The sequence below is a fragment of the Sturnira hondurensis genome, unplaced genomic scaffold, assembly GCF_014824575.4.
Source record: "Sturnira hondurensis isolate 20B ecotype Veracruz unplaced genomic scaffold, ASM1482457v3 Scaffold0016663, whole genome shotgun sequence".
Taxonomy (NCBI): Eukaryota; Metazoa; Chordata; class Mammalia; order Chiroptera; family Phyllostomidae; genus Sturnira; species Sturnira hondurensis.
The window spans coordinates 667116-684055 of NW_028089294.1; the positions used below are offsets into that span (position 1 = coordinate 667116).

The window sequence follows — 16940 nt, forward strand, 5'->3', positions numbered from 1 at the left end:
TCAATATGAAGGGACAATGTTTCTTGCCCCCAGAATAGGAACCATTGAAAATTATTTTTTCCCCTAAAAACAGTAGCATTTCCCTGTTGTTACTAACATTGGCTTCTCCCATCTCTTGTATCTGGCAACTGAAATGACATGCAATTTTGCTGAGCCAGTGTGCGAAGTATTTTCATTGAATGGAATGGGAATGACTGATTTCCTGGAACAGACAGGTTTTGTCTATTTCCAGCTGGCATAAACAAACATATTCTTGAGGAGTGACACAGAATCTAAAGAGGGTGAAGCCTGTTAAAAAGACCTTGCTGGTTGCTCATCTTTGAGTAGAATTGCAACAGGTGACTGTGGATACAGGAAGCAATTAACTTACCGATTACTGCGTCTGTTGTTGAAAAGAGAATTAGACTGTAGTTGTTCATAAAGCATTTTGATTTCTGCCAATCCGGGTAAAAATACAAGTATAGCACCTGGGTATATAAAAATAATCAATCTAATAGATTTAGAAAAGGAAAAACCAACAAATTATAAAGCTATTTTAAATGAAGAAATGTAATCTGAGATTCTTCACTTTCAATTTTTCAAAAATTTGAAATTTCTCAAAAATAAAAAAAACTTTATTTATTCATTTCTAGAGAGAGGGGAAAGGATAAAGAGAAACATCAATGTGTGGTTGCCTCTCCCATGCCCCCTACTGGGGACCTGGCCTTGTGACCCAAGAATGTACCCCAACCAGAAATCGAACTGGCGACCTCTGGGTTTGCAGGCTAGCACGCAATCCAGGGCCTCAATTTTCTCTGTAAAGTCCCCAAGGTTCTTATTTTAAAGAACCTTTTAAAATACATTTTCTGACTTAATGACTACCAAATGAATAGGATATTATCTTTTTCTAACAGAAAAAACAGAAACATGGAAAAATACAATGCCTTGAGTTATACAAGCATCACTAGCAGACCTTTAAACATTGTGGTGCACTTAAAGTGACTGTAACCTGGCCAGGTCACAGGGTTAACAAGAGTGGAACTTGGACACAAACCTAGGGTCTCTGGCATCAGACCCCTGCTCTTTCCACTACATACTGCGTGCTCCTCCCTATTAAAATACTACATTTAAGAATGGTAATACAATCTATAAGGAGGGAAGAAAATGTTTTGTGTATATTTTTGTGTGCCTTCTAATCCGTTTTGCCCTCATAGCTCGGCCATATGTATCAGGGATATCTCTAATACTCACAAATTTATCACAGACTCCCTAAACACTACAACTACTTGGCTTTGAATGCAGTAATTTTCTAATATTTCTTTTTGCCTGCTATTTTTGTTTTTTTTTCAATAATAGTCTCTTCTTTTATGAAATAAGATATTAAGTCTGGTGATAATGGATTAACCAATATTAATGACTTGCCAAGAGATCAGAAACAAGGCAGTTTAATATTTTTATGTGGTTCACACATCTCTACAGATTACCATATAATGATTAAAGTCTAAGCCAGTGATTCTCAACTGGTGTGCTGCAAGGATTTTTAAAGTGTGCAATACCTAACTATTTAGTCAGGGGTAATGACTTCTTTTCACCCAGATTGTCAAATAGAAAAATGACAAGAGCCAACGCAAAAGCCATCCATTGTAAATGCCCTGTCTTGAACCACAAACATATAGGTCATAAAGACAGTTGCCTTTTATTGGTCATGTTGCATAATAAGGCTGCATCTGATTGGTTAATTCTTGGTATCAGAAATCCTTAAATATAAGTATAGGCACCTGATTTTTTAAAAAGTCACTTTGAAGGAAAAAGTGTAGGTAATTACTTTTATTATTATTTTTGTAAATCAATCAAAAGTATACTTATTTTTTTTGTCAGACTGAGAAAACATATTATTTTTTGGCGTGCCAAAGAACTTTAGTAATTAATTTATGTGTGCCATGAGATGAAAAAGGTTGAAACCTGCTGGTCTACGCAGAGGAGGGCGGCCGTGCCCACTTCTCTAAGGCACTGTGTAATCAGCATATAATGTCACTGTTTGGTCTGTTACTCAGCTTAATGGTCACTCCATACTGACTGCACCTGTTCACGTGACAAATATGGACTCTGTCCCTAAACCTTCCAGGCACTGGTTTTGGGTCTGAGGCATATAATGGTGTACAAGAAATCCTGTTCCTTGGTTTGCAGGTGGGCACTCAGTCCACTGAGCCACACCAGCCGGGGTAGAAATCCTGTTCTTAAGGAACATAACATTCTATTGAGGAAGACTGTCAGTAAGCAGCACTGTAGTTTTGGGTACTGTTAAGTGCTACAACAAAAATCAAAATCATTTTTGGATATTACAATGGAGTAGGGAGAGCAAGACAACAGACTGGGTAGCCAGAGAAGACTTTTCTCTGAGGAAAAGACATACGGCGACTCGAAGGATTCAGTTACCAGGAGACCTGGGCCATTCACTCTGCGGACCCGGGGCTGCACGCGGAGTAAAGAACGCGCCCGGGGCGGGCAGACAGTGAGGAGGGGAACGCAGTGATTGCTGTGTGCCGTGGCAGCAGTACGAACCGTGACAGTAATAATAATGATGATAATTATAAATATCATCAGCATTATTATTAGGGGTAATCTCTAATTGGCATTGACTACATGCCAGGCACTGTGCTAAGTGCTTTACATATGGTTTCTTTTACTCACCAAGATGGCTTTACCTACGGGGATTTATTAGTGTCTTCATTCTACAAACAAGAAACTGAGGCACGGAAAAAAAGGACAAGGACTTCACCCGCGGTTATGGAGCTCCTGGAGCTCCTCAAGTTTACCAGACTCTACAGCTGCCCCCCCCCGCCCCCCCAGGGCCCCGTGGCCTCCAGGTGCAGAGCCTTCACTGCACTCAGTCCTCACCAAGGGCTACCCCTTTAGCCAGGGATTGCGTGTGTGGTATGTGGATCGTCAGCCCTTTTCAGCTTTTTCCCTTTGGGACTCTGTATTGTTAACATCTTTTTGTTTGGTGAGAGCAAGAGTGCAGAGCGAAAAAAGTGGGTGAACCTCAAAAGGTAAAAAGTAAAATTTCCCCCAAAAAGCCTAATACGCAACTTTAGACACAACTGGGTTTTTAAAAGGTTGGGCGGGGCCAGGGCTGCAGGAAGGGAGGGTGTCCCCAGTGCCTGAGGCCTCTGTAAGCAAGCTCCTTCCCTTCCACCATCTGACACATAAGTGAAGACAAGGAGCAGTTACCTGGGGGGTAGGAGTGCTTTCCATCTACAATCCATTCTAACAAGGCTTCTATTAATTCAAGGTTCACCTTTTCAAAATCCATGACGGACATCGTTTTGATGACTGATTTGCTAACGCCTGAAAGAAAGGTAAAAATCAGAAGGATAATTATGCCTTATTAAAGACAATTTGCCTGTGGACTAGGTGTCTCGATGTGACTTAGTAACACAGATGTTCACATTTAATGTACTAAATGAATTTTTTCTTTCAGTTTCTCAGAACATGCACACTCACTCAAAGCACTTTTGCTTGAACAGTGACCCAAAGAGCAGGCTCCTAAACCCTGCTGGGAAGGCCCAGGTAGGCTACGCACCCCTCCTTCCTTCCCCTCTTTTATCCATCACATACGTGTTGACAATTTCAGCCCTGGAAATGAAATTCAAAGTCAAACCCATTTTAGAAACCCCTTCCAGATTCGATCAAGGCACGAGTCAGGTCAGACCGAAGTCCAGGAAACATTAACCCGTGGAAATCGTTGGACAGAAACCACAACTTCCACCAGCACCCTTAAAACAGTGACTCTTAACCTTTCAGTTCGTTTGAGAAAATAATAAAAGTTACGAATCTTCCTAGAAAAATATATGTGATTTCAATGGCTTCACCAACATCTCTGAAGTCCATCCACAGACTTCCAGGTGAAGGGTCTATGCTTCCTCCTAATGCATCGGGCCTGGTGGGGTGGACAGTTTGGGGTTGTTCCACAGCCCCGCTCTGTGAAAAACGAACAGCACATTCTCGGGAGACAAACCCTCCGGAGACTGCCGCCCTTTCCTCTGGGGTCCTCCTCGGGCACCCTGAAAACAGTCTAACAGGAACAAAATGACTCTTAACTGGAAGCGAGAGAGGGAAGCCTCCTATATTAATGCTGTGACATTTGAAGAAGGAAAAAAGTTTCTAAACAATGTTTTCCTGGCAGAGCAAACCCTGTATTTGTCAAACACAAAGAGAAAGGAATAGGCTGTGCAAATAAGGGTGTGGTTGGCTGCGGGAGGCGGAGAAGGAATCGATTCTGTTTGTCAGGGTTCCACACAGCCAGACTTTCCAAAAAGCAGAAACGATCAAATAACTGAAAAAAAGAGGAAGAGAAGTGAAAACCATCAAAAATATTTTTTAATACTTTGGCAGTGTTTACTAATCAATTATATATTTTAAAGGACTGTTACTATTTTTTTAAACTAGAAAACGTTTTAAAAATTGAGCTTGGGGACATTATTCAATTTTCTGAAAAGTGCTAGGCCGCCGAGACCAACGAGATCTGGTCTGTCTGTCCATCTGCCTCTCACAGGGGAGGGAGGCTCAGAGACGCTAAGCAGCAGCCCAGCACCATACAGAGGCTAGCGGCCAAGCTAGGATTTCTGACCCAAACCTGCCATTCTCCTTCCTTAGAAAGCAATTCTCAGAAGTCCTTTCTGGGCTGTGGTTCCCTCTACACTTGAAATTAGAAAGGCATTGCTTAGATCCAGTCACAGCTCTTCATTTCAAAAGAAAAACCAAAAGGATTTTTCCCATCACATAATTCAACAGAATAAGGAAATGGGAACTGTCAGTGGTTTTACAGAAAGAACACAAACTTCTGAGTCAAACATATTTTAATTAGAATCACAAATGTGCACCTACTAGCTGGGCACTAGGTCGTGGATTTGTATTATCTCATTCAACCCCCAAATAACTCCATTTTATAGATAAGGAAACTGAGGGACAGCGAGGACTAGACACGTGGCTCAAGATCACATCTGCCTATTGCTTTACACGCAGAACCACGGCTACTGCCCTAATTCCTTGATGACCACCACTCCCCATGCAGAACTGGGAAGAGAGTCTTTGGGGAGGAGAAAAGGGAAACCTCACTTGTCCCTTCTCCTACTGAGGCAGTAACAGGGGTTGGGGGGGCAGTCCAGGGAACTGAAGGCAGGAGAAGCAGCCGAGACCTGTCTCTGGTCTAGGATTTCAGGAAGAAAGCAGAAGTAGTTGCCCCAAAGTTTCTATGGGTTCAGCCCAGCTTCTTCGTGCAGAAGACTACGCAGGAACCAGAACAGCTGGGTGGGGTCTGGAACGGGCGGAGGGAGTACCTAACAACATAGTATATACAACAATGCTCAGCACAGGGCGGGTCCTCGAAATATGTTGTCTGAAAAGTCCATGAATGGTACTAAAACCAGAGGGCAAAAATTTGGGGATATTATAGGATAGTTAGAAAGTCTCAAATATCTCTCCACAAACAACTTATTAACTATAAAGGGAATAAACAATAACTACAAAGGGGAAAAACCTAGCTGACATCACCTTAAAAGTGATCAAAGTCAACATTGCCAATTGTAGGACAAACCAACATCACGTATTTCTGATGTACTGAGAAGGACTCAACATTGTTTCTGTGGTTTTCTGACCCAAAATGCATCCCCTAAAGTGAATGAATCATAGGGAAACATTAGACCAACCAAATGGAAGAACATTCTACAAAACTGGCCCAAACTTGTAAAAAAAAAAAAAGTCAAGGTCAAAAATAAAAGTAAGGGCTAGGCAATTCTAGATAGGAAAAACTAAAGGCACATGACAACTAAATACAATACGTAATCCTGGGTTGGATCCCGGACCAGGAAACAACAGCAACAGAGGACATTACTGAGGTAACTGGTGGCCAAATTAGAACATGGACTGTGGGTTAAGGAATAGTGTCCATTAAACGTCTTCATTCTGATAACATCCTGTGCTTATGCAGGAGAATGTTCTTGTTCTTAGGAAACACATACTGAAATGTTAGGGGCTATGCAGCATCATATCTGCAATATACTTTCAAAGGGTTCAGGAAAAATATATACGGAGCAAATGATAAAACGAAGCAAAATAACAACTGGTGAATTGGGGTCAAGGATATATGAATTCATTGTACAAGTATGGTCTTACAAACTTTAATTTTGAATTTGAAATCATATAAAAATAAAAAATTACAAGCTGACAGCCGTCAGAGGCGAGGGCGGAGGGGGCCAAATGAAAGAGGGGGAAGGGATTAGCCGAAGAACATACAGGCATAGCGCGCGGACACAGCCAATGGTGTGGTGATGGCTGCAGGGGAAGGGAGGTGGGGGCTGGGTGAACGTGGGCAGAATGGGGACATCCGGAATAGTGTCTGTAATAAAAATAAAGACTTTAAAATATTCCCCAAAACTCAAGAATATAATTTAAATTTTACTACCTCCTGATTTTCTACAATAACCACATTTCTTTTAAAATCAGGAAAAAAACACTGATAGTCAGAATAACAATTACAATCTGATACATGTTGGAACTGCTCTGAGTTTAAGGTTGTTCTGATGAATTAAAGACAATGTAAGTATAAGAGTCACATATTCTTCCTCAGGATCACGATGGGGCAAAAATCTACAGCTGATCCTGAACAACAACACAGGTTAGGGGTGCCGACACCCTGGCACCGTCGAAAATCCACTTACAACTTTTGACCCCACCGAAACTTAAATACTAATAGCCTACTGCTGACAAGAAGCCAAACTGATAACAGTTGATAATATATTTTGTATGCGCTATGTATTAAAAAGAAAATGTTTTTCAGAAAGTCATAGGGAAGAGAAAATACATTTACAGCGTTTATTTTTAAAAACATGCGCACAAGTGGACTCAGCTCAAACTCGTGCGGTCAGCAGTCAGCTGTGTTATCTCGGTGTCCCCATAACACCCCCCAAGAGCACACTACCTTTATAGCGGGCCAGCAGCTGCCTGAAATCTAACTGCTGGTCTGGCACCGCATCTTTCACGGAGTCCTGATCCTGGAGGTGAAGGGACAGCCTCAGGTCCTCCTCCACTTCTTCAAATGCAGTCCTGTTGCGCCTCGCTCTAAGCTTCTCCTTTGACATCTGTTTCAGGGAGCGCATGTACGGGCTTCCGTCCTGCAACACGTACCTGAGGAAGGTGGACAGAGGATGTGTCTCTGTTGGGGGGGGAGTCTGCAGGTGAACGGAAATATTCACCTGTTTTATGTGCTCATCCAGCACAATGCCGCTGTTTCTAATCCACCAGTCCAGGGTTCTGGTGGGGAACACGCTGGGGTGCTTCTGGTTTTATTTTAAGGTAATTCTGGAGGCAGTGAGTTTGAAAAAGTCAGAGAATAAAGACAGGTAAACTAGTTGAAAGATGACTTCCCCACAGTCACCTTCAACAGAAGTGGAAAAGGGCCCATAAAACAACAGTTTCAGAAAGCTCTCTAAGTACGCTTACTGCACACTGAAGTCTGAGGGCCACTGCTTCTGGATTTTGGGCTTGGGTACGGTGCCACGAAATACACACAGGCCCAGGGTGGGGGTTAGAAGGAATGGAAGGAGCAGGAGAAGGAGAGAAGTTCGGAGCTGAGTGTACAGTGCCAGACATCAAGGGGCTTGCAATCGGAAGCGCAGGCTTCAGGAATGATGACACCGATCGGGGAGTCCCTGCCAGAGATGACAGCTGTAACCACACGAGTCTAAGGGAACTAAGGAGAGTTTGACAGGGAGGAGACACAGTGGCAGGATAGAGCCCTGGGGACCCTTCAAAGTTAAAGAGCAGCAGGAAGCTGCAGGGCTCTCAGAGGAGAAAAATCTGTACCCGACAGACATTACCACTTGCTCCCCAGGACTAAAATTATATAGACATCTTAACATCAACCCATACTGCAACTTCTTGAGGGTAGAATGATGAAGATAATAACAGCTAACATTTACAAAGCACTTGCTACATACCTACCAGTCAAAGGACGTGGCAAAAATTAACTCCAAGTATTAATTAATTCATTATCCTCATTAACAACCCTGTGAAGCAGCTACTGTTAATACACCCATTTTACACACGATGAAACTGAGTCACGGAGAGAATAAGGTACCGATGCTACCCCAGTAAGCAGAGGGGTTAAATACTGGCAGTTGGTCTACAGAATCAGTACTTTTTTTTTCAAGGATCAAATTCTCCATACATTTGGTCCTTCTGCATTTGTTCAGAGCGACTTTATTTTTAGAGCACGTTCAGGTTCACAGCAACACTGAGCTGAAGAACAGAGATCTTCCATACGCCCTGTCTCCCCACCACACGCACAGCCTCCCCACCCCCACCCCAGAATGTCATTTGTTACGACTGATGACCCTGCACCAACACTCGGGATCCCCCAAAGTCCGTGGTTCGCACTGGGGTGCCAGGGCCAGTGCTCCTGACCCACAGCACCGCCTGCACGTCGCAGGTGCTCTGTACGATAAACACCTGCTGCGAGGGGAAAACAAAATCCTCCAATGGAAACAGCAGAAGACAGACTAACACACTGACTAGTACCCTGGCCTCTGAGGTAAAATGATAACTCCATTTTCAAGGACTCTCACCAAACCCTTACGAACGTCGCCCTCACCTTGTCACAGCGAGTGCGTCTTCCAGGAAAAACTGATCGACAGGAAATGTACGGCCTGGGAAAACAAAACGGAAAACAATTAGAATGGAAAAAAAAAGCCTCAGAATACCTGTCAACTATCTTGAAATAGTTTACATATGCAATATTCTCTTAAAACAAAGCTTCGCATAATAAGGTATGGTTTGTTTTCTGGTCTTAAAATTATAAAATTTAAAAAAGCTTTTAATGATAGAAATGGTAAGGCACAGATTTTGGTTAGTGAAGAAAATAAGTGAAAAGATGATCACTTGCTAATAAAATTTTTTACCCTTAAAAAATTGGGGGGACTTCTGGCCAAGATGGAGGCATAGGTGGAAACACTGTGTTCCCTCTCACAACTAAATTTGGAGACAGCAAAGTTTTAGAAACAAAAATGCAGCCAAAACAGTGAAAACTGAACTGTACAGAAGTCCGACAACAACAAACCACTCAGCCAGACTGGTGAGAGGGGTGGAGTCAGTGGCGGAGTCAGAGGCGGAGTGGGGTCAAGCTGGAAAGATCGTTAGGTCCACCACCCCAGGAGCGAAGGCGGAGGCAGTTTGGTGGATCCCAGGTGTGGGGTGGTGACGGGCGGACCCAGTGAAGGCGCAGGCGGCTGGCTGACTTCAGTCACACATTCGCACACAGATAAACCAAGTGAAGGATTGAACAGTGAGACAGACTGCTCAGGCCAGGGCCCCAGCAACGGGAATTAGAGCCTGAAAGCACCAACTGGAAAGACTTTCTCAGGGTTGAGGGGCCGGGAGAGGCTCCCAGGCTCGCAGAGTTCGTTGGAGAGAACCACAGGGTCCCGGAGGGTGCACGGGCCCACACACCCAGGAACTGGCACCAGAGGGGCCCAATTTGCTTGTGGGAAGCCGCATAGGGAACAGAAATCTGAGAGAGAGCAGAGCGGAGCAAAGTGCCATTTTTTTCCCTCTCTGACCCCGCCCCCACATAGTGTCATAACCCAGCGACTGGGTCGCCTGGCCCTGATGGAAACCTAAGGCTCCACCCCTCATACATAACAGGTACGAATAGACCAAACATTATAACTCAAGAACAGCTCAAAGCCTCAGAGCCTATAATTCTAAGTGACCAAGAAATAGCCAGCCTTTCAGATGCACAGTTCAAAATACTGATGATCAGGATGCTCACAGAATTGGTTGATTTTAACCACAAATTTGAGGAACATATGGAGGCTAAACTGATTGAAATGAAGGGAAATGCACAGGAAACCAATAGTGATGGAAAGGAAACTGGGACTCAAATCAAGGGAATGGACCAGAAGGAAGAAAGAAACAACCAAACAGAAAAGAAGGAAGAAACATGAATTCAAAGAAATGAGGAGAGGCTTAGGAACCTCCAGGACTTCTTTAAACATTCCAACATCCGAATTATAGGGGTACCAGAAGGGGGAAAGAAACAGCCATGAGTGGAAAACATATCTGAACAAACAATAAAGGAGAACTTCCCCAGTCTGGCAAAGGAAATAGACTTCCAGGAAATCCAGGAAGCTCAGAGAGTCCCAAAGAAGTTGGACCCAAGAAGGAACACACCAAGGCATATCATAATTACATTAGCCAAGATTAAAATGAAAGAGAGAATCCTAGAAGCAGCAAGAGATAAGGGGACAGTCACCTACAAAGGAGTGCCCATCAGATTGTCAGCAGATTTCTCAAAAGAGACTTTACAGGCAAGAAGGGGCTGGAAAGAAGTATTCCAAGTCATGAAATCCAAAGACTTACAGCCAAGATTGCTCTATCCAGCAAACTTTCATTTAGAATGGAAGGGCAGATAAAGTGCTTCTCAGATAAGGTAAAGTTCAAGGAGTTCATCATCACCAAGCCCTTATCATATGAAATGTTAAAGAGACTTATCTAAGAAAAAGATGATAAAAAATATGAACAGTGAAAGGACAGCAAACTCATAGTTATTAATAACCACACCTAAAATAAAAGCAAACTAAGAGGACAACTAGATTGGGAGCAGAACCATAGAAATGGAGATCACATGGGGAGTTAGCAGCAGGGGAGTGGGAGGAGGAGAAGGGGGAGAAGGTACAGAGAACAAGTACCATAGATGATAGGTAGAAAATAGACAGGGGGGAGGGCAAGAATAGTATGGGAAATACAGAGTCTAAAGAACTTGTGACACATGGACATAAACGGAAGGAGGGGGAATGTAGGTGGGAGGGGGTGTGCAGGGTGGAGGGGAGTGAAGGGGGGGAATGGGACAACTGTAATGGAATAATCAATAACATATATTAAGAAAAAATTTTGTTATGCTTTTTCCATCCTCCCCACTTTCCCCACAGGGAACCTTTAAATATTCAACAGGCATATAATTCAAATCAAGCATATAATTTCTCCTTCAAATGTATTATCAGTAGTCTCCATACCTAGAACCAACATGACTATTTTATTCATCTGTCACCGCTTTGGAATTGACCCTCGGCAATCAACTGCAGGATAAACCAGAGCCCAGGGCGATGACATAATCCCACAGTGAGACCACAAAAGTGCCAAAAGGAGACACGGGCTACCCATCTTCACTCTGTCTCAGGATGGACCAATCCCCAGAAGTTTAGCTGAATCCAGCAACGAATTAACGTATGCTACACAGACACAACTTACTTCCGTATGGCGGATTACCACTATCCCCTCATGTTTTTAGGTTAAACATAATGGAATGCTAAAAACACTAATAACCCAGACTTTTCAAAGCAACATACAATGAAAATCTCCCAACAAATAGACATAATGTTGCATCTTTATGGATTTCATTATATGGTTATAATTTTATTTGTTACAAACTAATAAATACTTCTCTGGAGAGAGGAATTAATATCTATCAATTTGTATTTGAATTTAACATCAAATAATTTCATTTTCTTATTAGAACAATACATACTTAACGATGCACTTTAATTACCTGGTATAGTAATGACTGGGCAGGAATTGAAATATTCTGAAAAGAGCTCAGCGTTTAAAGTTGCACTCATCAGAATGACCTGGAGAGTTGGTCTCTGCATCACAATGTCCTTCAAAACCAGCAGCAAGAAGTCACTAGAGGAAATAAAAGAAACATCTGAGGATCTAACAAGTTCAACAGAACTGATACATTTTGAGCCAGGAATGTGTAAGACCTATGTCACAACAATTATAATATTGATAGGGGGATGTGTCATGCTCCTAGTGATGAGGCTTAATATTAAAAAGATGTCAGCCCTGGCTGCTGTGGCTACATAGACTGAGTGATGGCCTGTGAACCAGAAGGTCAACAGCTGGATTTCCGACCAGGGCACATGCCTGGGTTGTGGACCAGGTCCCCAGATGGGGGCATATGAGAGTCAACTAATCAATGTTTCTCTCCCTCTCTTTCTCCCTCCTTTCCCCTCTCTCTAAAAATAAATAAATACAATCTTTTAAAAAAAGAGATAGTGTAGTAGCAACCAAAATACCAATAGGATTACTTCACTGCATTGGTTATTCTATTTCTTCATATCTATTATGTGCATAAAGAGGCACACACAAAGATTTCCATTACGGCACTATCTGTAGTGGAAACTACCTAAATGTCCACCAAGAAATGGTTCATTATAACAATATCACCCATTCTGTGGAAAAACGTGAGAAGAAAAGGAGTAAGGTAGAGTTCTAGATTCTGACACGACAATGTTAGTGAATAAAACCTAAGCTGTACAGTGATAGATACTGTAAAATAGCAATTCTCAACTGGTCTCCCTGCTTCAGCCCTTGTCCCTGAAATCTATTCTCAATAGGCTAATAATTCTGTTCAAATGAATCTGTGCTACCTTCTGCCACTTCTTACTGATGTCCTCACTAACACAGCACTACGTGACATGAACTGGACCCCCACCACTTATTCCTACTGCTGCACCTCTAACTCACTTGGCTCCAGCCATGCTGTCCACCTTGCTGGCTGTCCTTGAGGCATGGACCTCAGGTCCTTTGCACGTGTTACCAATCTGCCTGGAATTCACAGAGGTAGCGCCTTCACTTCCCCTCAAGTCTTTACTCAAAAGATACCTTCCTTTTCAGCCAGCCCTTCCCCAGCCTCCCTATTTAAAATTTCAAATGCTCCCTCCCTTGCATTTCATATTACCTCTACTCTTCTCAGCACTTACCTATGTATTTTACTGATTTATCTTGCTTATTGTTGGGTGCCCCCACTAGAATATAAGACATACAAGGACAGGGAGTTCAGTTATTGTGTTCACTACTCCAGTATCTAGAATAATGCCTGGATATAGTAGGTCCTAATTAAATATTTGTTGACTTACTAAATGAATACGTCATTCGTGTAAGAAAAAAGGCCAGGAAAGAAACTATTTCTAACAAAGTTCAAATATATCCATGCACAGAAGGGCATATCATCAGTCTGATCATGGTAATTACCTCTGGGGACAGGACTGGGAATGGTTTGGAAGTGTTACGGGACACTCCCACCTTATCTGTATTGTGTGAATTTTTCATGAGAGAGTATTGTTGTACTCCTTAGTTCTCCTTCACTAAATGACCTAATTTAGTTACATTTATAATTATTTTTGTTTCTTTAGGAAAAAGGAAAATAATATAACAGGCAAAGGTTTAAGCAATTGATGGTACATTCATACTTCAGAATTTCCTTATGCAATTATTAATAATAATTTTCAAATACAGTTCACGCTATTAGATCAAAAGCGTCACAGAAAATTATACAACCCCGGCTGTCTTTGTGGAGATGCATCTCTTTATCTCATCGCTCCCCCAACTCCCAATTCACTGCTGCAAGGAAACAGACCAAAACTGTAACATGTAATTAGTAATTTCACAGGGGAAATTACTTTTTCTTGACATTTCTTTAACATTTTCTAAGTGTTTTAGAATAATCATGTTATCTCTATGATCAGGAAATGTATTAAAAATTTTAAATACAACTGTAAACTTTTTCTATATTCAACCTTTGTTTATTTACTTTTAAATTAAAAAAATATTGATTAGAGAGAAAGGAAGGGGGAGAGAGAGAAAAAAACATCAATTTGTTGTTCCACTCATTTATGCATCCATTGGCTGATTCTTGTATGTGCCCCGACCAGTGATCGAACCTGCAACCTTGGGGCATTAGCATGATGCTCTATCTAACCAATCGAGCTACCCAGCCAGGGCTATTTTTTAAAAACTGATTTCAGAGAAGGAGAGGGAAAGACAGGGAAAATCATCAATTTGTTGTTCCACGTACTTATCCATTCGCTGGTTCAATCTTGCACGCACCCTGACCAAGGATCGAACCTTGGCATATTGGGACAATGCTCTAACCAACTGAACTACCTGACCACAGCCCTCTATTCAACCTTTAATCTTGGCTATATTTTTACTGATCTTGGTTCCTACATCACTAGTTTCTGTTTTTTTCAATCTGAGCTAGCAAATATCCCCCTACTTTCTCTTGTAATTTGTACACTCCTTCCCCAGGGTCTGTAATACTAAAAACACTGAGACATCAGCATCTGTTCATCACAAGTCATCTGTTAGATGGACCCCACCTAATTAGAGATACTTAACACCCTCCTGGCATCACGCTGAGCTGGGCACTGTACTTAGCAGGAATAACAGGTGTAACACATGTTGCAGCTGATGGACTGGCCGCTTCAGACTTCATTTGGTCATTCATCGTCTTAACATTCATGCATATTTTTACGGAGCCTGTATTAGGTGCTTCCGTTTCTGGTAGGTAATTTCTCTTTATTCAGATGTAAATATATTTTAAATTTTAACTGCTGATATATCATTAGGTTTTATAAAAATCTTTTGAGAACAGAATTGCAGCCAGCAACCAAATCCAGCATTATCTATGCTCGTTTCTCTGAGGCTGTGGGAGAATAAATGTTATGAAACACAAAGCTACTCATTATATTCAAAATCGAACTGAAGAATTTCCCCTGAAATTTTAAATTTATTTTTATAATATAGTTATTTAAATATTATTAGTCTGGTTGAATGTTTTCATTTCCTCTTCCAAGTTGTTCAGTGATTCTGTTAAAAAATTTTCATCTTTCAAATCTTCATTTAAACATTTAGCTGCAAAATGAACCTACTATTTCTTCCAACCACTGTTTTCTGGAGTATATATAACATAATTTGCCCCTCAAAGATTCTCAGTGTTTTGTTTATAGTCATTTAAAATTTATTATTGTCTTATTTCAGGAATTTTTTTTTTTTTAAAAATGGTTTTATTTTAGAGAGAGGGCAAGGGAGTGAGAAAAGAGAGGGAGAGAAACACTGATGTGAGAAACACTCATCAGCTGCCTCTCCCATGCACCCCAACCGGGGATGGAACCCACAACTTGGGCATATGCCCTGACCAGGAACTGAACCCTCGGCCCTTAGGTTTACGGGATGAAGCTCCAACCAACGGAGCCCCAACAGCCCAGGTTCCCACTAGTTTTTTTACTGCTCTAGAGCATGATCTACATGACAAACTATGATAGATGCCATTTATATACCTGCCCCTTCCTTTTAAAATATTGAGAATTTTGATTTTATACTTCAACCCTTTAATGTTTTCTACTTTCATTTAAATAAAGTCCAAATGCTTTATCATCCACGATGTATAAGCCCCTGGAATATCTGCCTCCTGCTTTTCCCACCCGCCACTTCTGCTGTCATTTGCCACATGCCAGCTGCACGGGTACCCTTGTTTCTGGACTCCCAGTGAAGCCCCTCCCACTCCTGTTCTCACAAATACTGGCCTTGCCTTCATCTGTCACATAGAACCCTTCTTGTACTTCAAGTTTAATTTAAATATCTTTTCAGACATATGATCCCTGGCTATCTTCTGGGCTTGTCCTGGAAACACATTCGATTTACTTTTTCATAGTACTTATTCAAACCTGTAATTATTTATTTACTTGTTCATTTGTTTTTCCTACCAAACCATGAGATAAAGAAGAATAAACACTTGCTCACTATTGTATCCTCAGCAATTAACAGATCACTGGGCATTTAATACAGGCTCCATAAACACATGAATGGATGTCAGGGTTGAATCAATGACTGAAGGAAGTCCACACTGACCAATCCATCAGCTACAGCATGCGTCACACCTGTTACTCCTGCTAAGTACAGCGCCCAGCTCCGCATGACACCAGGAGGGTGTTACCTTCTATTACATGATGTTCATGTAACAGGATGACTTTTAGTGATGAGCACAGGTTCTCCTAGCATTTTTAGTACTACAGACCCTGGAGAGGAAAGCAATTCCTCTTTATAACTTAGGTCTTCTCTTGGCAAGTTACCCTGAAGTAACTCTAAGAAACTGAATTGGAAGCAGAATAAAATTTTCTCTGCCATGTCTTCATTTTATGTATGTGGGTATTCATTTGGAAAATCTTTGCTTTACCTTTCTTCCCAGATATTAAAAAATTCAACATATTTACTTTTAAAATTTTATTTATTTATTTTTAGAAAGAGGGGAAGGGAGAAAGAGAGGGAGAGAAACATTGATGTACAAAAGAAACATAGATTGGTCGCCTCTTATACTCCCCCAATGGGCGACCTGGCCTGCAACCCTGGCATGTGCCCTGACTGGGAATCGAACTGATGACCTTTTGCTTCACAGGCTGGTGCTCAATGTGCTCAAAGCCCTGGGCCACACCAGCCTCAGGGCTATATTTATTTATTTTACTTTTTAAAAAGATTTTATTTATTTTTAGATACAGGAGAAGGAAAGGAGAAAGAGAGACAGACATGTGTCCTGACTGGGAATTGAACCAGTGACTTTTTGGTTCACAGGCCTGTGCTCAATCCACTGAGCTACACCAGTCAGGGCCTATTTACTTATTTTAAAATATCTTATTTATTTACTTTTTAGAGAGAAATGGAAGGGAGGGAGAAAAAGGGAGAGAGAAACACCAGTGAGAGAGATTGCTTCTCATACTCTCCTCAACCTGGAATCGAACTGGCGACCTTTGACTCCGTGGGACGATGCCCAACCAACTGAGCCACAACAGTCTGGGCAGTTTTACCTTTCTTCTGTCCTCTCATGAACTTCATCAACAATGATGTGGGTGACTCCTTGGAGAGCTATATCTCCTTCCAGCCTCCTCAGCAGCACTCCTGTGGTGCAGTATAACAGTCTGGTGGCTGAGGACTTTCATGCGGAAGAACACAAAAAACATTCATGAAATTTTGAAGAAAGGAAACACTTCCCTGGCAAAGCCATTGTGAGTAGACAGGGACAAAGAGTATTGAAAACAGTACGTTTTGAAACGAGCAGTTCCATTTAATAT

General features: G+C 41.7%; 1 protein-coding gene across 5 annotated transcripts in view; it reads right to left on the reverse strand.

Moving 5' to 3' along the window:
* DHX57 (DExH-box helicase 57) overlaps positions 1-16940 on the reverse strand; it is a 55769-nt gene that overhangs the window by 20248 nt on the left and 18581 nt on the right. For all 5 annotated transcript variants that reach the window (XM_037066886.1, XM_037066885.1, XM_037066888.1 and 2 more), the window contains exons 9-14: positions 16677-16801; positions 11582-11715; positions 8630-8684; positions 6959-7164; positions 3211-3327; positions 371-467 (exon numbers count right to left, since the gene is read on the reverse strand). In XM_037066886.1, coding sequence (XP_036922781.1) covers positions 371-467; positions 3211-3327; positions 6959-7164; positions 8630-8684; positions 11582-11715; positions 16677-16801 — 734 coding nt within the window. The remainder of the gene's footprint in view (positions 1-370; positions 468-3210; positions 3328-6958; positions 7165-8629; positions 8685-11581; positions 11716-16676; positions 16802-16940) is intronic.